Genomic DNA, 22,334 nt, shown 5'->3' on the forward strand with positions numbered 1-22,334 from the left:
AAAGGTTGTATTGGCAAACTAAATCGTTATAATGACCATAGACTTTGTGAAATGTTGGCTTTAAACGAGACTGTTGTAATCTAGCTCCTCCTGGTACCTGAACCCTGGGGTCACCCGAACCCTGGGGTCATCTGAACCCTGGGGTCACCTGAACCCTGTGGTCATGAATTTCTCAGTTTTGATAGATGCCTCAACGTTCATTAAGGGGAAAATATTTTGCCTTCTTGAAGTCCAGAAGTAAAGAAAACTTTCTAAGATATAATGCATTTTCAATATAAGCCGAACTTAGCTCCACCCTGGGTCATCACATTTTCCTCCTTGATGCCCAAATATAAAGAACTATATATATATATATATATATATACACACACACACACAGAGAGATTTAGTAAAGAAACCATTGCTCATTATAATTATATCAATTTTTTGACTGCTTAATGTTCAGAATTAACGAAAAATACATTAATTTTAATGGTTTTGTCCACATCCATCAGGCTGCAGGGAGGCAAGACCATCAAGTTCACAATTTTTGTTCCCATTGACCTATATATGTTATATACCAAAATTGGTTTAGTCGTTCCAGTGAAGCTGAAAGTGTTCAAAAGTCTACGACCAACGGATGTCTATCGACACACGAAAACAGATCAACGGAGTGACCTAACAAAGTCATTTGCAATAACCCGATATAAAACATTCTTAGAAGATAAATTTCAATTAATCTAAAATTCCGTGTTTATCTGTTTTCATTTCTTTTTCCTTTCATTTATTTTTTCAGGGAGGTGCGTTTCCAATTTGTGGTAAAATCTAAGCTTGTGGGAATGTACTTACTTGTTTTCGTCGGAAGGATCATATCGAGGTTGTGGGTCGTGATCCTCATCGTTCAAATCGTAACTTGCGTATGGGTCCTGAAATGTGACGACTAACATTTACTAATGTAACATACATTATTTTTCTCTTGTTATTTTTTAAAATTTAAAACGATGATTATTTAAAAGAATATTATACAACATAAGTGGTTAAATAGTCAATATCATGAATGCTGGTTCAAGGTTGACACACCACTGTATTTCAAATTTTGCATACAGTACAAATTCACAAAATGACAAATTGTCATGTTTTAAAGAACATGAGAGTTTAAGGTAGCTCACTACACTAAAGCTTATACTCTGTATGACACCACGTCACAAGATGGCGATTTAAATGTTTTGTGAAATTATTTGTATCGATCAACCGCAGATCTCGAGTTCAGATCCCTCAGAGTCTTTTATTCTTATGTGTTGAAATAATTTTTTTGAAAATCATGTTTTTATCCAAATTTGTATATTTTTTTGCCTTTTTGGCATATTTACTTATTGTATATCATCATATCTTTTATAATTAAATCAATTCGTACTTATTTGAGAAACTATTTCTGGGTGTAGTGAGCAACCTTAAAATGATGGAACTTCTCGCCTAATTGTGGGTAATAGTATTTAGATAAGAACGACCACTGGTATACTTGAAAGCTTAGTGAAAACAATCGTACAGTCTACGTACACAATCACAAAGAACACGTAAACATTATGCAAATATTTGTCATAGGCAGCTGTCCAGAGTCAAACAGGTAAACAAGACCTGGCTTTGCTTTTGGTGCACGCTGTTTGTCTTTTCTTGGCATGCATAAATCGTTATTGTGGAGTCCACTTCTTAAGCTTACATTTTATAAAAAATATTCATATCAATGATTTTAAAATCCTTGCAAAATACCTGATATAAAAAAGATTTTAAAAAAGAGTAATGTGAATTGCTCAGCTCATTCCATTATGTAATGAATACAAGTGCTCTTACAAAAACAGATTTAATAATGATAATAAATTTAATTTGTAAAGCGTAAAATCCATATTGCTCTAAACGCTATTTGAATAACAATAAAATAAGTAAAAAGTGAAATAAGTTGTATAAGAACAAATGACTAGAAGGTGAAGATAAGGAGTCCGTTATGGTTGTACAACATAGTAATCTAGACTTAGAGTTCATCTGCACAGGCTAGTTGTAATGAATTGCAAACAGAGGAGTCTTTAGTTTGGATTTAAAGATACAGAGACTAACAGCAGTTCTGATATCATATGGTAGAGCATTCCACAGTTTAGGACCAGCCGCACTAAAAGCTCGAGTTTGAATCACAGATGAAGTGGTAAGTAGGCTCTGATCACTGGACCGCAGAGTTCTGGAGGGAACATAGGGTGTTATGAGTTCCCGCAGATAGGATGGAGCCATGTTGTTGACTATTTTGTACACTAACTCCAATGTCTTGAAGATAACTCTTTGCTGAACTGGCAGTCAATGGAGGGAGCGTAGTACTGTTGTAATGCTGTCATATCTGTTGGTGCCTGAGATGATTCTGGCTGCAGCGTTTTGGATGGATTGGAGCTGCTAGATCTGCTTTGATGGTAAGCCGTAGTAGAGAGAGTTACAGTAGTCCAGCTTTGTTGTTATGAAGGCATGGACAACACATTCCAGCGATTCGCTGTCCAGATAAGGTGGATGAAGGCACTTCTGCACACTGATGATATATGTGCCTCCATGGTCATGTGACAATCAATGGTTACACCAACGCCCTTAACCTTAGTAACAGGAGTGATAGAGTCGTCTCCTACTTGCAGTGATGGTATGTGCAGCTTAGAGGCCATTTGTTTAGAGGATATCACTAGCACCTCAGTCTTGTCTGTGTTGATCTTGAGGTGATGCTGAGGTTTGAACTGATCTCAAGCAAGACTCCATCTGACTGATTACAAGAGCGGTCTGTTGGACTTTAAAGCTGATATACAGTTCATTATCGTCAGCATACATGTGGTACAAGACATTGTTCTTTCCGAGAAGACTCCCCAGGAATGCTGTGTAGATGTTGAACAGAACGGGCCCGAGGACCGATCCCTGAGGGACACCGCAGACCAACTCAGTGGCACCAGACTTCGCTCTCTTCACTTTGACAATCTGGGTCCGATTGGTAAGATTGGACGCGAACCACATGAGCAGAGTGTCCTTAAATCCAAGCTCCTTGAGTATTTGCAGCAAGCGTGAATGATCTACAGTGTCAAAGGCAGCCGAGGGGCCTCCGTGGCCGAGTGGTTAGAGCATCCCGCTCAAAATCACACGGCCTCTCACCTCTGCCGGCGCGGGTTCGAATCCCTCTCGCGCCTGTAAGTGAGAAAGTTTCCCAGTTTACTTTCGGAAGGTCGGTGGTCTCTTCCCAGTTACATTGTATCTGGGTTCTCTCGTCCACCAATAAAAACTGGGCGCTACCAGATAACTGAAAAACTGTTGAGTGTGGCGAAAAACATCAATCAATCAATCAAAGGCAGCCGATAGGTCCAATTGCACTAGCAAGACAGCCTTCTGCTCTCCGATAGCACAAACCACATCGTTGGAAGTGCCGTTTCAGTGCTATGCCCTTGACGGTAAGCACTTTGGAATGGCCCCAATAGATTGTTCTCATTGAGGTAGGTACATGTCATGATGTGTATGTATCTGTGCTGCTACAACCTTCTCAATCAACTTAGATAGATATGCAAGGTTAGACTGGTCGGTAGTTCTTTGGTATGTCAGGGTACAGTGAAGCATTTTTCAGAAGTGGTGTCACAATAGCTCCTTTGAAAGATTTTGGGAAGGAACCACTCTCAAGTGACTTATTTATTATTATAATATAGGACGGCATACGTCCCTCGTTAATACATCCTATTCGTGACTGGTTTTCTTTTTACTCATATAGAGAAATATGAAGTGCATCAAATTTAGAGCTATGCATGGCGCTCAAGGTTGTACCAGTGACACAATGCCTCTCGTGACGCTTTAGTTAGTTTAGCTTAGAAATTGTGTTGTTTTTGTAGATTCCACATGTAATTAATTTCTTTGTCCGGAGGAAAACTTGTTATTTTTAGGGTTCATGTCTATGAGTAATTTTCGTGTTTTATAAAATTTCTCCTTTACCTTGTACATGTACCTACTTTAGAGGTCCGACACTTTTGGAGTGTTCTTATGTTTTATATTTTGCTCTCACTTTACACCTGCTTTAGCGATCCCTGCTTAAAGGCCGTTACAAGCGCCGAGCAAAGACCTAAAGTTCGCAGTCCTTCACCGGCAATGGTGACGTCTCCATATGAGCGAAAGATTCTCGAGCATACATACAACCCACCCACCAACTTGTTTTACCGCATTATTTCATACTCAATGGTTAGCCTTTGAACACAAGTTGAGTTACCCTGGACTACACCACATACAAAATGTACTTCATACAGATCTTAAACATGGGTAAAATGTTATACACCATGTGAATAACAATCTCATATTAAGACCCGTTGAAGTCGTAAAATGAATGAAATTGTCCTGTTTACCAATTTAAATGCATCTCATCTTCACCGTGCTGTACTTAATTGCATTTAAAAGGATTATGCCGCGGACTATGATATCAAATCAGTTAAAAATGTACGCGCCTGAAGTTTGTGCAATAACTTGCACAAGTTTTATAAATTTCGTTGTGTTTATTAGAACTTCGTTTTATCATCAAAGATAAATTCTATTCTCCTCACTGTATGATTTCCTATGGTGGCATATTTCTACCATCACTTGATTTGATCAGATTATGTCGACTTTTCAAATCTTTTTGTCGACTTGTCAGATGATAATGCTATTTGACAGATAATTATGTCTCCTACAATATCATTTTGGCCAGCAAGAATTCACACGAAAAGTTGTAAAACAAAATAATGTTGATTAATTGATTATTTATTTAACGTCCCGTGGAGAATTTTTCACTCATACTGAGACGTCACCGCTCTAGGTGAAATAACCTAAGCTTAGCATTCAGAGCCCTAGCACTGAGGTTTTATTTTTAAAACGTGCCAACGCTTGCCGCGACGCGGGACCTGATTTTAAGGTTACATCCAAAAGACCTGCGATTTTGACTTCTAAATGCCGAGTGTTTGGCAAAGGAGCAATTTACGTCTTAGGTTTGACGTGGCCAAGGCACGAACGGGGATGGAACTCACGACCTAACAGCTTTGAAGCAAATGCTTCATCACTGAGCTACCGCGACCTGTTAAAGCAATGCTAACAAAGAGACAATATGATTATACTTACATAGTTTGCAGCAATATCTGTGTGATTCTTTTCAAGACCTGTAGAGACAATATCACAGAAAAATATCAAATGCACAACAAAGTTTACTCTGGAGACACACGTAGTACATAAAAGTTTAAATTTTATTTGTTACGACGATTAACAAACAAGTTCTACAACTTATATTAATGCTTCTCGTCGGCTCAGAGTTTGGCGTGAAGATGTCATTGATGTGGGAGGAAACCCACGTGTGCCCGAGTGGGCGATCACACTACCCTCTCACATACAACCTCTGCCGATCCCGAGGATGGAGGTCGGGTCGCACCGGTGAGAAGCGAATGAGTTAACCACTACGCTACCCGGACACCCTAGACAGTCAGTATGAAAAGGGCTAGGGAATGATGACAAGACATTTTTATAGAAACTTGATAAGATCCCTTACAATCACGTAGCTTAATCTCACTGCCAGTCTGACTGAATTTTAGTGAAATCGTCTTTTACCGTTATCTGTCGATATATAATTACAGGAGATGACGAACACAGAGGTCATACCTTGGATGGATCCCTGTTTATGTACTTTGTTATATTTGGATTAAAACAAGAGGACCATGATTCACATCGCTCACCCGAATCACATTTGATCCCCTATTGTGGTCCCATCCTACCCCCGGGGGCCATGATTTTAACAAACTTGAATCTGCATTATGTCAGGAAGCGTTCGTGTAAATTTCAACTTTTCTGGCCAAGTGGTTTTTGAGTAGATTTTTATATGACCAACCCTTTTTTGCATTTTCGTGATTATTTCCCCTTTGATGGGGACATGGCTCTTCATTTGAACAAACTTGAATCCCCTTCATCCAAAGATGCTTTGTATGACGTTTGATTGAAATTGGTCCAGCGGTTATGGAGAAGATCGAAATGTGAAATGTTTACGGACGACGGAGAAAATGTGATCAGAAAAGCTCACTTGACCCTTCGGCTAAGGTGAGTTCAAAAGGATGTTGGAACTTGACAATTTTTGTATGTTCTAATGTCACAAATTGTACGTTTATGTTAATCCTTTAGAGAATTATTAAAATTTAAATATTTTTTTTCCTTCTAATTTCCTCCTTATGTAAACTTTGAACAAATTTCTACAATATACAATTAGTGTACAGTACGATCCTTGTATGTTAATTTGATGAATGCCTTTGTGATTCTTGAGAGAGAAAAACTTCCTTGATCTTCTAAGCTTATATGTGAACAAATAAAAAACTTATTTTAAGTGTCCCAAATGTGAAATAATTTGTATATTTTATAAGACAAATTAATTCGTAACCGGGAGGTCGTGAATCCCATTCCTGCCATGGCCGTGTCAAACCAGAGTAAACATAGATAGTGATTGCTCCTACCCCAAAATCTAGGCATCTAGAAGTAAGATCTAGAATCACAGATATGACCTTAAAAACGGAGGTCCCCTGTCGCGACAGGTGTTGGCACGTTAAAGAACCCACAGTGCTACGGCCCTGAACCCTAAGCATTGGTCTAAATTAGTGGTACTTCACCTATCAATATGAGTAAAATATTCTCAAAGAGACGTAAAACAATCAATTAACATAGCCTTTATTAGAGGATTTAATAGTTTAAGGTGGCTCACTATACATTGAAAAAGTTTATCAAATCAGCACGAAATGATTTAATCATGAAGGTCATCTGATGTTAGTTTTGAAACAAGATGAAAGTCTCCACGGCTTACAGATGACCCCATTTTCAGTCATAAAGTAAAATTGAACAATAAACAAGCAGCAAATAGTTTCTGAATTATATCTTTTACATACATGTACATGAACCTGTGGAAAAATTCGCAATACCAGCTTTTTTTTCTCTTGGCACAAGTGTGATTAATTTCCCATTATAAGACGAATAACAGTTTTCATGTTTGGCGTTATTTTTTCTAAACAGCATCACTTGATCTCCAAAAATGTAAAACCACCATCAGTAAATTTATTCATTGCCGTTCATTTTCAAAGATAAAACGTAGAACTTTGAGGAAAGTTTACTGTAAATAACAGTAATATTGCTACATAAATATGGGAAATTCACGATGGAGAAGCTGAAATCATCTGGTTTGTCATAAAGTTGAGTTGTTAGTTTGCCGTTAATATCTACTCTCAATAAAACATCTAAGTATGAAGCAGACGTGGACGACTCTGTGGTATCTTTTATTTCGAGTTCACGGGGATATATCGATTGGACATATGAATGAAATTTATTATTGTTAATAGATAAAACGTCATCAATATATCTAAATGTCGACTTGAAGGCCACAGCAAGAGATTTTTTTTTCTCACGTAGAAGTTTTTGAATAAAGTCTGCTTCATATGAATATAGAAACAGGTCAGCTAACAAAGGAGCACAATTCGTGCCCGTGGAAATTCCAACAGACTGTTGGAAGACCTGATCACCAAAAACCACAAAGATATTGTCGAAGAGTAACTCTAGCATATTTTTTTTTTATCTCAACTTGTGCGTGGAATCTGAGTGGTGTTTAACAAAATAATTTTTTGAATGACTGATCAGTAGATATGAATATATCCGTTTTCCATTTTTGTTGAGGAAGCAACTGTCTATGATGTCAAAAAGTCTAGTCTTTAATTTATCGTGAGGAATGGTAGTGTGAAGTGTTGAAAAGTCATACGTTTTGATGTTGTTTTGAGAAAAAGCGACTCTCGTCCAACCAATACACAAAGAGGATAGGATTGAACGTTGGCGAGCTTGACGCCATTACATACAAAGGTATAAACAATTGTGATACTGAATTCAAAATAATTTGCTCTCAAAATATTTAAAGGAGTAATTTTGGTATTGCAATACTTTTTTCCACATGTATAAATCATGTGATTAAGGAATAGAATCTTGCAAGAACAATTTTCTTACATTTTAAAAAGCACAGATTCAATTTAGATATCATATCATCCGTTGCAGACTTCTACACATGTAGGACATTTGTTTTCATGCAATTAAGACACAAACGAATAAGAAGATTTAGATCTATGGCAATAGTACTTACATTGTACCAATTAGGCTTTATCAGATCACACAATACATTGACATTCATGTTTACAATGATTTTACACTAACAAAATGAACATAACGTTCATTTCTTACCGTCATCCAAAACGCAGACGACAACACCCTTTCCCGTAATCCCTTTCGCCCAAACTGGAACCACATGCAAATCGAGTTTCGGAAGACTGAGATCGGTACGAGTGTCATGCTGTAATAATTTGGCAAAATTCCATTTAATAAGTCAATCCACGAAAGCCAGATATTTTTAAAAATAAAAATGTCAAAATATTTTTAAAAAACACCACTTGTCAAGTGTTCCAATACGGTTTTTCCCCACTGTATATTTAGTTTTGCCAGAATGGTAATATCAGATTTAACACAAGTTATGCGCATTTATATGGTAATTAGAAATAACGCGCTTCAGGAAGGGTGCACGTGTAAAGCATCGCAGTTCATATCCTCATGTATTTTTAAAATGAAATTGATTTCTTCTAATAAACTATTTACATTCTTCTTTCAATTCTGTTGGAATTCCCAGCTGTTAAATCAAGATTCATACGCGCATTATTCACAACTGAAATGAATAATTCATGAGGAAATGACTATCATTACAATTTGTAAAGATATCATAGGTAAAAATATTGGAAATATATATCATTGGAATTCAGACAACCAATTCGATTCGATTGAGTTTATTTCGCTCAAACCATGAAATAGTATATGATGTTCACAATATAAACAAATAATCCATATAAAAAGTGCACCAAATGCTGTACGGCTACCAGCAACAAACGGCGGAATATTTAAAATTTGTCCCATGTAACACAGATGCCCATTTGTTACATAGGTATACATCAAAAGTCTTAACAATTGAAGAAAGTTTATAATCGGTTTCTACCTCAAGGCTAAGTTTCTGTGAATGAAATTTAATTAACTTACCAAATACCACTCCTTGTTCCATAAAGGATCGCTGAAATCTAAACTCTTATATGCCCTCGCTTCCACGTCAGAGGTGACGATACCTCTTTTATTTCGAATTCTTTCCACTTGTTGATCCGACCATTTCACCTAAAACAATTAATATATATTCAGATTATGAACTTCTAACAGCAAATAATGACTCAATTCTAAAGTGACAATTTATATACATGTCTTTGAAAAACTTTTGAAAAAAATTAAGATAATGAAAATAACTTGATAATGTTTTCTACTGTCAAACAAAGCAAGTTTTGTTAGAAAACAACCGAAACGGGCTAGAGGATTAAAACTGACGAGGAACTTCGATACAGTTATGTGTCACATCCAAGCGAAGAATTTCCCAATGGTTTATGAGAAGTACGACGAAACAAAATAATTCATTACTGTACAAATCATCGGTAAATGTAAATACTACGAAAATATTAAAACGGTCAACATACATGTATAATATAAAGACGTTAATTTTAGAGAATGTCATTAACAAAAATATAACATTCAATAACGTTGTTATGTTCAGTTTATGACGTTTGACGACTCAATTAGTTTTCTCGTTAACTACCAAACTAACGGTCTTTCAAGGCACAGATATATGACTATGTCATGTTCCGAAATACACGGGTGTCTTTCATATTATACAATAAATATATTATGCAAGTTGAACACTACTTATGTGTCATAAAGTGTTCTCGAGCTCATTGTGACATCAAGACTTCAAAATTCTACATGCATATATTGGCGAATAAATAGTTACTATGACTTATGTTAGAAGTCTAAGGTTTGACGCGGGATCTCGAATCGTATCCGGGTTCTCCTGGTTGCGAAGCGATTGACCTAACCTCTAGGATGCCGTGACTGGTACCTTTCAATATCAAAATACACGTTTATCTCTAATCTTATCCATTACATACACTATAAAGATGGAAATATCGCGTCCAAAATTTGTTCACATACAAATGGAAAAGTACAATGATTATGATCAACTTTTTCATTATCAATCACAGCTGAAATCACATTTAATCGTTAATCAACATATTTTTGTTCGCCGTTTATATTATCTACTCGCTTCAAAAGTGCGAGCGACACACTTGTTTGCGTGGTCGGCATTGTTTACAGATTTTATATTGCATTTTATAAAACTTGTTGAATTGTAACAGATGTTTTTGGGAGGAGGTGGGGAATGGATTGACCAGAAAGCTACAGATCTACCTGTTATTTAAAAATAAAAGATAAACTATATGATTACAGCTCTCACTGCGCACTATTCGGATGTTAAATCATGAATGGGAAAAAAAAACCCGTATTTACTGTCAAATTATGATATTTCTTCAATAAAATCAAAATGTTACTGCATATAACAAGAGTACAGCCAACGATACATAATACGCCCGTGAAAAGCTAATATAGAGTGTTTTTCTTACACCATGATTTGTAGAACTTGGCTTCAAGTAGTATCAGCAATCATTAGGGTGTGACATTCTTAGTTTGCATCATAAAAACAGACAATACATATACTCTTTATATAATATTTTTACTTAGCGTACGATATATGTGTATCACGTTTAATGGTCCTAGTCCCAGCGGTTTGGTCTGTATCCTGTTACTACGACCTTGACCTTTGATCTTGAGAAACAATAGTGATCCTCCACTTGGCATAAAGTGTATGTGTACCAAGTTTGACGGTCCTAGACCCAACAGTTCGGTCTGTATACTGCCTACAAGCTAAGGTTTCCCTACTAAATGATACTGCGGCCTTGTCCTTAAAGAATTACAGACATCTTCCTCTCATCATGGTGATCAAATGTACCAAGTTGTAATATCCTGGAGATTAAGGTTCGGTTTGTATCCTGCCTACAAGGTTTTCCTATTAAGTGATACTACGACCTTGACCTTTGACCTCTAACCTTGAAAAACACTAAGCATCTTCTTTTTATCATGGTGATCAAATGTACCAAGATGCAATATCCTGGAGCTTACGGTTCAGCTTATATTCTGCCTAAAAGGTTTTCCTACTAAGTAATACTACGACAATAGGCATCTTCCTCTCATCATGGTGATCAAATATACCAAGTTGGAACATCCTGGAGCTTACAGTTCAGTTTGTATCCTGCCCACAAGGTTTTTTTACTATGTGATACTACGACCTTGACCTTTGATCTTGATAAAACAATAAGCATCTTCCTCTCATCATAGTGATCAAATGTACCAAGTTGTAAAACCCTACAGCTTACGGTTCGGTCAGTATCCTGTCCACAAGGTACAGACAGACGGACGACGCCATACCATAATACTTTTCGAATAAGAATACGTCTTATGATACATGTACGTGTTATGAGATTGATCATTGTTCGTTATCTTCACCTTTTATGTTGCCCATTGGTGTTGAATGAAAATGTTTCCAGCATTTTAAAAAATAAACTTAAGCATTTAGAAAAAACTGCACTGTTTCTTGAGAACCCTGGCGTTGTTCTCTTTCATTTTGAGCCATTTATATGCTAAAGTTACATTTTTAGGGACATGATAAATATTTTGATATATGATATATTATAGTAATAGCATATTGACCAAGTTTGTTGCGATGAAAATATCTATGGTATTGTTCTGAATAATCAAATACTGAGGACATATTCTAACCCGGATCCTCACGGGACTAACTCCTGGATATAAAGCAACTGAACTATGTACATAGTTAAAAACAAGAAATGTTTGTAAAAATATACCCCCCCCCAAATGGTGCAAAATTGAAAAGGGTTATACACATACATCATTTAATTGATAGTAGTGCCAAACCAGTTCAAAATATTGAGCAAAAAATATTTTCCTATGGTCAGAGTGGATTGACCATGTGACCTAAAACTTAATAGGGATAATATTCTCCTTATGCTGTATCAGTGTACCAAATTTGGTATAAAATGAAGCAAATGATTCTTGAAATATAGGAGACAATATATTACTATGTCCAGTTTATAACCTTGACCTTTGACCTCAAAATCGATAGGGGTCATCTACTTTTTAAGATGTACCAGTGTACCAAGTTTGATGTCTGTCAAGCAAAGGGTTCTCAAGATATTAAGCTGACAATATATTCCTATGTCCAGTTTGACCCTTGACCATGTGACCTCAAAGTCAAGAGGGGTCATCTTCTCCTGAAGCTGTACCAGTGTACCATGTTTGATGCCTGTCAAGCATAGGGTTCTCATGACATTGACCGGACAGTATATCCCTATGTCCAGTCTGGCCTTTGACCATGTGAACTGAAAATCAGTAGGGGTCACCTTCTCCTGAAGAAGTACCAGTGAACCAAGTTTGATATCTGTCAAGCAAAGGGTTCTCTAGACATTGAGTGGTCAGTATATTCCTATGTCTAGTTTTACCTTTGATCATGTGACCTCAAAATCAATAGGGGTCATCTACTCTTAACAATGTATTGGTGTTTGTCAAGGAAAGGTTTCTCACTTTTGACCGGAAAATCAATAGGGTTCCTCTTCTACTCATAACCAACCCACATATGAAATATCATTACGATCAAGTGAATGTTTCTCAAGATATTGCGCGGACATGTGGTCTACCAACCAACAGATACAAAGCAATATGCCCTTCTTCTTTGAAGGGGGGTATGATAAGGAGTGAAACCATCCAGGGCCCCTGGGTCAATGACGGTGATGTTTAGCGGGAATCTATGATTTGTATCTTGAAAATGCACTATAAATCAAAATCCGTCGTCTAATGTTCTGGCCTGGAATTTTCTGGACATCTAGCACAACGACTGGATGCATAATTAACATCCAAAAGTTTACTATCGTTAATTATAGTGCCAACGTATTCTATAGTAAATCAAAGATTGATCCCCACAACAAACCAAAGTACATGTATCATACTGTTTACTATAAAGTTAACCAGTCTTAAAGCGTTCACTGGAGTGAATCACAGAATAAAGATTTTAATGCAGAAAATCAAAGTTTTTCATTAATGTTAAAGTATTTACTCTGCTATGATATATTCATCAAAATGTCATTTCATGAAACTTATTCAAAAATTTTCACTAATGGAAGTCAACGTATCAATGTTTCTTTCCGCAGTTAATTAGAGTACATTGTATGTCTAAATTCACAGAATATTTTCTCTTACATTTCTTTTGAAATTGACACTGCTTTCATCATACATTGAATACATGTTTACTGCAAACTAGTTCGATCCGGTTTTCTAGTACCACCTGTCTGCAAAATCATTACCAAATATGGATGTCATCAAGGTCAAAGGGTGCCTTCGCTGTTCCGTTTAACGCCAATGGGTCAACCACATGATATTTTAGTGCTTAATTCTAGTTTATATTTTTATTTTGAAATACATATAAATATAAACAATAAAATGTCTTTCTTTGTTGTTTCATTGGGTGATGAAAGTAGCAATCATTGCATAAAAAAATTGCATAACCCGCGTAAGTGGGTTATGCATTTTTTCTGCAATGCTAACTAACCTCATCACCCGATGAAACAATAAAGAAAGCATTTTATTATTTAAATATTTTTTTTTACTCCGACAGGGGATGCTTACTTCTCCTAGGTACCTGATCCCACCTCTGGTATGTCCAGGGACCCGCATTTGCCCTACTATGAATTTTGTATTCTTTTTGGGAGTTATGAGGTTGCTCATTGTTCGGTATCTTCACCTTTTCACTATAATAACTTTAGTATAGAAAGTTTTGATAAAGTAGATCAAAATATCAAAGTTTTTGCTTTCGCAAGCTACAGTTAACAATGAAAAATTATAGTAGTTAAGCGTTGGTTGTTTGTTTACAAAATTTTTGAATTAAATGAATGGCGTGTAATTCTGCTAAAATAGAGGTAAAGTTATATTTTGTGGGTTTATTATCAATAAAGTTCTGAGTGAAGGTACGGTTTCTTTTGCTCCAAAGTAACAATGTTAAAAACTCGAATATAGTCTTTACAATATGACTTTACATTTTGTGTTAAGAATCTTTGTTGCAATGATAAAAATAAGATCTTGCGGATTTTTAAAAAAAAAAAATCGATGCTCATTTTCCACGGCACTAAAATAGAAAATTGTGAAAGTTTGATTAAGCACGTCTGACCGAGTATCATTGTGTTAGAAACTTAAAGTACATTCTAGTGTAAGTACTAAGTCAAGGCAATTAACGACTGTCAAAAGAATACGGGTGAAAACACTGTTGCTCATAGCAGTAAATTTATACGGAATCTATGGAGCGTGTAATTGAACAATTTGTTTTGTATTCAGCATCCGTTTGATTACTCCAGTGCATCATGTGCAATGAATCTCGACATCACGAACACACGTGGCTCGTAATATTAATCTTCCTCTTTCTCTTTGATTTCGCCCACCTCTGCATATGTTGTTCGGTGAGTTTTGAGGGGTTTACATACGAGTACTAGAGAAAGACATTGTGTGGACACTTTTTGGGAATGACAAAATTTACAATCACTGTAGCTAGCTTTCGCCTACTTGGGAGATTAGCGCTACACAATAGCTCAATACAAAATCCCACGTGTCAAAATGTGATTGGTTGATGCTTTCTGCGGGACAGTTAGAAGTAATGAAATATCCGGTATCATCGAAGACCGCGACATTTTGTGACAGAAATCAATTACAAGTTGTATTTGTATTCAAAAGCAACAAGAAAATATCCGGTGTATGGGCCCAAATCAATTGATTTAAATACCAGAGATGAGAAATATTAAGTCAGTGGACACTACTACCGAAGTCAATAATACAAAATGACTCTGTATGATGTCTTTATGTGAAATGGTATTCTCTTTGTGTTGCAAGAGTTCAATTGATAACCTTTATTACTATTCTATTGCGACATTAGGTCATTAGACATCAGTTATTGTGTACGTACTGCGTAGTTGCCTGTTCATTAAAACATATATACTCACAGTGACACATATAACCGAGAAAGTATCCGTCTCTTGCTGTGACCTTGACATAGTGAAATGTTTTCGAAGGGATGTTTAACAAATAAACAAAACAACAATGAGGCTTTAACAACCATAATAGAGCGGATCGTTTGATTCCCCATAGAGTTTTCCCTGTGTGTTCGCCATGCACAACTGACGGCGCATGCAGTGGTAGATATAATGAAAGACCCGACTTTCACTAATTTACAGTAACAACTGGTATGGTACGTTAAACAGAGGGATATAAAATAATTCTCCTCAGCTTCCAATCATCAGGAGCGGGGGGTTAACAATTACCCATAAACTTTATCAATTCAAGAGAGAGTTAATGGTTCATTAATGTGAAATGAGTTTTGAACTGGGAATTATTTGTGTCTCAGTGTAAAATTCATTATCTCGTGTTCTTGGCACAATTCACATATTTGAGGCAATGAATATACCCCGATCTTTGCAAAATGCTCTTTTATTTGACATATTAAAACCCAGAAGCTGGTCCCACTCTGGATCCGTCGCTGTGGACTAATCCGAGAAGTGAGAATCCCTAACATGCAAGTGTACCCTCTGTAAATAGTAGTCTAGTTAAAGAAAACAGGTGGCATATCCTAAAAAAGTCTAGTAAGAACATGTTTTTATACTAAAGTATTTTATAGTACACTAGATGTATATCATAAAATGTGTATAACGCATCCTCATAAAAAATATTTGGTTATGACGAGTGTGGCCATATAAAAAAGATGACCAATTATTAAGTTTTTCTACCTTTATGCTTTATTAACAAATGCTATCTAACTCACTAAATTTGTTATACAATTAATTCATTTTCCCCCATATGGTAGGGTTACCCCACCATGCAAAGCATGAGTCGACTGTAAATACATTTATTAAGCTAGGTTAAATGTTTGTATAAAAGTTTACAACACGTTTTACAATTTTGTACTTTTGGCAATGGCAGAGGTGTTAGTGAGCAGCGACACCGATGGGTAGGGAATGGGAAGAACACGCTAGCCTATGTCTATACCCCCCCCCCCCCTCCCGCTCTCTTGTAGTAAAACGTCTTTAACGCATATGCAGGGGTGTGGCTAGGACTGTTTCAATGTGTAGGCACGTGTGATGAAACTGAAGGTTTCACCGATGTGCGAAGCGCTGAGGGAGTAGGTACAGGAGGGGGTAGCCCCCTCTCGCTGGGGGTGGGGGTCGCGGGTTACCCCCGATTGATTAAATATTGTCCCTCTCGAGAATATTTCACTCATATGGAGGCGTCACCACTGCCGGTGAAGGGCTGCAAAATTTAGGCCTATGCTCGGGGCTTATGGCCATTGAGCAGGGAGGGATCTTTATCGTGCCACACCTACTGTGACACGGTACCTATAGTTTTTGCAGTCTCATCCGAAGGTTCAAACCCCATTAGTCGCCTCTTACGACAAGCAAGGGGTATTGAGGACCTATTCTAACCCGGATCCCCACAGGATACCCCAAGAAAAGTTTGAAATATTAGGACTCGTTTGCACTACTCTGAGCATCAAAATGATTGCAGTAGACATTAAATATTGCACAACTTTTGGAAAATTTAAACTGTTAAGTGCAAGAGCGAGTCATTGTGATCACCAAAGTTTAGAAAAAAATATATAAACATGTAGAATACATTATAAAAAGAAAAGGCCCGGCAGAATAATTTTATATCCGATTTCAAATACTAGAAATATATATGTTTACTTTGCAAACATTTATGGACAAAAATGTGTTTTGAAAATAAAGGAAAAAAATGTGTAGGCACGTGCCTACTTGAGCCTAACGAAGCTACGCCCCTGATATGTACACCAATCGTATATAAGCGAGATCTTCTGGCACTAATGCTATACATGTATATCTAATCTATATAACTATTGGTACATGTATCTTATTTAGATTGACAATGAGATGACCTTTCAATTCCATTCAAATACAGATTCTCTGATAGCCTTTTATCATTTCATATATTACGAAATAAAGCCTCTTACTGGGGTCATATTTTCATTGGTTCTGTTTCAATCGCCCCCCCCCCCCCCCCCCCCCCCCCCCGTATCTCTTCGGGCTCAACACTAATCGGCGAGATACAGTATGTACGAACGTTCATTTTACATCAGTCGATCCCAAATGAGGCAAGTCTTTTATACACACCGGGCTCGTTCGCTTTAAATGGTGTGATACATAAATGTACATGTATATTATAGCAGTTGTAGAAATATAATCAAGTTCAAGTTCAATTACCTTATGAATATCTAATTCGATTGAAAGCAACTTCGATTTTTAAAGAAAGGCTATTTTTGGCGAAAATTCTTGAGAAAATTATTTTATCTTTTTTCAATGTTATTTTCGGGTGGGGGTGAAAACCTCTTATTCATTGGATAGGCTCATAAAATTGTTTCTTAAGGTGACAGCCCATCTTCACAAGTCAAGGGTTATTGAATAACCCTTGACTTGTGAAGATGGTGACAGCCAGAATAAAGTAATATTATTTGAAAGGAATGAAATCACAATTCAAGTCTTTTTCAGCACATATATGATGTTTTGTGTGAACAACATACTGTCACAATCGGAAGGGGGGGGGGGGGGGGGCTGTGTCAGAAAATGACAAAGCCGGGAATGTATTTTTCATGAAAAGTTATAATCAATTTGAAATACATAATTATGCATTAGTATGACGTATTTGAAATGGTGGATTCTGAGGATGACTTCCCGTTTTCTCTGTAACTTCTGCTTCCCTTATTCATAACGAACCTTTTGATTTTACAAAATGCTGACCTCATACATGTAACATCTATACGATATTTTCCGTTCCGCGTTTTAGCAATACCCATCACAATAAGTATTACATGCATCCTTTGATTTAGGAAATATCTGTAACACCCCTCCACCTCGACGACATTTTTACTTTTAAAAAAAGTTCTGTTCACAGTTTTTGAGACACTTGAGTATTTGGAAACAAGATTACGTAGCCTTCTTATCAGTTTAATTTGTTTGTTAGTTATTTTACGTTCAATTGGAGAGTAAAAAAATATATAGAGTGCTGTAGGCGAAGTGCCACATATTTTGACCTATGCATAACGCTCAAGACTACAACAATGAGGATTCTTTATCATGTTAACGCGTACCGTTTATAAGGTCATATCAGAAAGACCCGTGACTTCACTTCATGACGAAAGATCAGCCTGTATTGATAATAAACGTCTTGAGTTTGACGAGCGCCGTGATGAAGAATCGACCTCGGGAACTCCCGGTTTCGAAGCGAGAGCCTTAACCGTTAGGCTGCCGCGACCTTTTCAACAATAAATCACCATCGACATAATTCTTACAAATATTGTCAACAAGATTTCTACGTAGATGCACTACAATGACCCATTGGATGGGGACGTTATATGTAAATGTAGGTCCTGTGTCAAGAGTGCAACCCCTTGGCACGCATAACGTCGCTATGGCGTTCGATAAATGGGCAGGTTCATTAGGGGTCGCCACAGAGACTCCATTAATGGTCCGTTCAATTTCTTTACCGTTACCCTCGAAATAGAGTGGAAATATTGCTGGCTTGTCGTTAAACAACATGATGTTGTACTACAGTGACTGCAGACTGCTACTTCCATCATCTCCTTTGGCAGACAGGTACCCCAGTGAGTTTACTTTCTATTACACTCGCTCGTTCAACTTACAAAATGTATTTGGTGATTTCGACTCAGACTAACAGCCAACTTTTAAATAGGTAGATGTTACTGTTATATACTTATAACAATTTTCATTAACAATTCTTAATTAAGGAGAAACAGTATACTCGTCCAACAGACAATTAACACTGGTCCCTTAGTATTTATCCGTTTAATTATCCTATACTACCCCCTCATCCAGTTGATGCCTTGAGGACAGTAGCTGTAGCATTAGTGCAGAAAAAGGAATACTCACGCGACCATCCTTTTCTAGACGTCTGGTGTGGTGGTGAGCCCCACGCTTGGATCTAATCGGCACATCGCGATGACGTAACAAGTAGTGGTCCTCAAATGGCTTTATCTGGAAAAGCAAGGACTTGTGATATTAAAGTCTCGAAATACGAGAAAAGTTGTTAGTTCACTACGCGATATTTTGTGATTACTAATATTTTTCTATATACATGTATATCAGGTAACGCATACATTCTTCGTTGGCAGTATAACCTTACCATGCATAGGTGGTTCTTTCCGATAACAGGAATAAATAAATGCATAAATATCTGTTGTTTTTCAAATCATTTATATGGAATAACGTTAACCAATTGCTGGCTACACAGGATAAAGCATTTCACAGCATACTGCAAGTAGGACAGTTTACTGGATCGTTCCCAAGACTATATAATGATTGAAAGGACGATGGATAAACAGGTCCAATCTGGCTGCTTTAATTGGAAGGATTTAAAAAAAAATACAATAGATAATAATCAAATATCTACTATATTGACGCTGTTTCAAAACAAGTATATTGGTTTTGAGTGAAGACATGTATACCGGTTTCAGAAATATACATGTATACATATGCCATTTCATTGTTTATACAGATTTGATCGTTTGTTCAAATCTATTGATTTTTAGCTTCAAAAACGTATTGTTCGCATGTTCTATATATTCTTATTTACATTTCCAATGTTTTCGCCTTTGATATATTTACAAACTGCAGTTGTAAACAATGCGCAAATGAATCTTGATAAATAATTTTAATATGGTACATGTAAGTCTGTTTTAACGATTTCGACAAAAAATGAATGAGTTTTTTAAAGCACTAACATGCTTCATGAAGTATGCTGGCTTGAAGCGTTATAGTTCATTCCTTAATGAAATTTATTTCTTATGTATCTTACGTTTGACTTTTTTCTCCCAAAGAACGCATTATTTAAACATTAATGTAAATTCGGAAAGTCGGATAATCCTTGAAATCCATCATCTTGTGACGTACTTATGCCATTAATTAAGATGGACTAGTCTAGTTTAGAGGCAAGTGCACAATGTGATTTCAGATTTTGATTATCCAAGGGATCCCTTTCCTTGCCTCCATATTCCTTTCATGGACTCTTCAAAGATTAAGTTGTTATATATCTTTGTTATGATCCTATTTGATGTACAATTTAGAACTTTCCGGTAAGTTCAATTGTTCTCAAAGGCCTATGTGGGTTTTGTGTTTTATTACATTGTTTCAGTTTTAAAATGTCCCCAAAAATCAAAGGAATGTTTCCAAATTGTGTTCAAGAAACAAGAATCATTGAGGAATATTAGAATAGTTCTTGGTCGGTTAAAAAGATCATTTGTTCCACGAAGGGAATTCTAAAACACTGATGCTAAAAGGAGTAACAATTTGATAGCCTCTGAAGCAAAAGAAGATATTTATAAATATATGTAGCAGTCTAGTTATTCTGGGTTTAATGTTATCCTAAAAGACCATTTTTTTGTTTATGTCGGTCCAAAGCTCTACAGACTATAAAGTTCTGATCTTATTCCATGATAGCACCAATGTTGAATTTCAACGAAAGATGTTGTATTCTAAGGGTTGTCCTTTTTATGCTTTTCCAAAAGACGACGGTGTCCGGTTAGAAAGAAAAAGAGATGTGTATTGTTAACAAACAAAAGATATTGGGCAGGATTGTTTTTGGAAATGAAGAGGATGAAGAAACATGCCGAGTTTGATAAATGTAAGAGATAAAGAATGGTAGTAAGGCTACCCATTTATCACATCAATTACATTATCACATCAGATTGGCACAAAAATTAAATCTTGTCATGCTTTGTTCGTTCAATGCTGACTATGCCTCGTTGCTTTGATCTTCTACATTAGAAGAAAAAATTTCTGCTGTGACCTTCAACTCGACCTATAGATATATCAAAGATGCTTTATCTATTAGGAATTAACAATAATCTTCATTCATATGTCGATTCGATATATTCCAATGAACTCGAAATAACAATCTTCCACATCTGCTTCATACTTAGATATTTTATTGAACACAGATGTTAACAGCAAACAAACAGTTCAGCTTTATGACGACTGGATGCCTTCAACTTCTCCATCGTCAACTTTCCATATTCATGAAGCAATATTCCATTATCACCTGCATATGGTGTTTATGTCTCTCAACTGACTCGATACGCAAGAGCTTGTTTTGCGTATGATCAGTTTTTAAATCTAATCAAGGCAGGATACTGACAAATAAGTTATTTTAAAGGGGGTTTCAACTGTCTTGTTTAAAGTCAGCATTTCGCAAATTTTATGGTCGTTATAACTATCTAATTTACCAATACAACCTGTCATTAGGTCAAATGCTGTCTGACATTTTTCATACCAATTGTTAGACCATACTTTACACACTTACTTTAACTACAGAATATACGACTCACGGCATGTGTGACCGGTCAACAGGGGATGCTTACTACCATGTACCTGACCCCGTCGTTGGTATGTCCAAGGGTCCGTATTTTGCCCTAGTCTTAACTTAATATTCTTTGAGATTAACCTTTTCATGAGTTGATACTCCTTTGTCCAGAGATGATGTCAACCTTTTCCTGGCTTTTAAGCTCCAAAAGGTAAGCTCAACATGTATCTTTTCTATAGAATCATGAAAAAAACAACCCACCAACAATACAATCCATGAAGAGCACATACATGCAAAGTGAAGATAACGAACAGTGATCAATCTCATAACTCCTACAAGCAATACAAAATAGATAGTTGGGCAAACACGGACCCCTGGACACACCAGAGGTGGGATCAGGTGCCTAGGAGGAGTAAGCATCCCCTGTTGACCGGTCACACCCGCCGTGAGCCCCATATCCTGATCAGGTAAACGGAGTTATCCGCAGTCAAATCAGTGTGCCAAGAACGGCTTAACAATCGGTATGAAACACGTCAGACAGCATTTGACCCAATGTGTATAACTCAATCATTTATTTCCTTTTTAATTCTGGTATTGAGTTTTGACGTCATCTTACTATTTACGCAAATGACTTAATTACGATTTATATATTTAAAAGTAAAAAGAATTTAAAATCTCAATGTAATTTAACCTGTCCAACCCATTTAATTCTTCATTATGATTAAAAAAACAACAACAAATATTTGGTGTCCGAAACAAAAAGTCCTCTTGTTAACGATTTGATGATAGAATGCTGGTGACTTTCAACCTATTTTTCTCCCATAAAGTACGGTGGGTATACTTCCACCATGTTGCATCGATATCCCTGTATATTTCAAAACATAATCAATGAACAAAACATCATGTATATATATATGTTTGAT

The 22,334-nt window shown here is 36.5% G+C and overlaps 1 protein-coding gene across 3 annotated transcripts in view; it reads right to left on the reverse strand.

Moving 5' to 3' along the window:
• LOC125649115 (neuroendocrine convertase 1-like) overlaps window positions 1-22,334 on the reverse strand; it is a 47,130-nt gene that overhangs the window by 17,611 nt on the left and 7,185 nt on the right. For all 3 annotated transcript variants that reach the window (XM_056164718.1, XM_048876350.2, XM_048876349.2), the window contains exons 2-6: window positions 18,984-19,088; window positions 9,082-9,210; window positions 8,242-8,350; window positions 5,116-5,153; window positions 829-905 (exon numbers count right to left, since the gene is read on the reverse strand). In XM_056164718.1, the coding sequence (XP_056020693.1) occupies window positions 829-905; window positions 5,116-5,153; window positions 8,242-8,350; window positions 9,082-9,210; window positions 18,984-19,088 (458 nt within the window). The remainder of the gene's footprint in view (window positions 1-828; window positions 906-5,115; window positions 5,154-8,241; window positions 8,351-9,081; window positions 9,211-18,983; window positions 19,089-22,334) is intronic.

This window comes from Ostrea edulis, chromosome 5 (genome assembly GCF_947568905.1).
Source record: "Ostrea edulis chromosome 5, xbOstEdul1.1, whole genome shotgun sequence".
Taxonomy (NCBI): domain Eukaryota; kingdom Metazoa; phylum Mollusca; class Bivalvia; order Ostreida; family Ostreidae; genus Ostrea; species Ostrea edulis.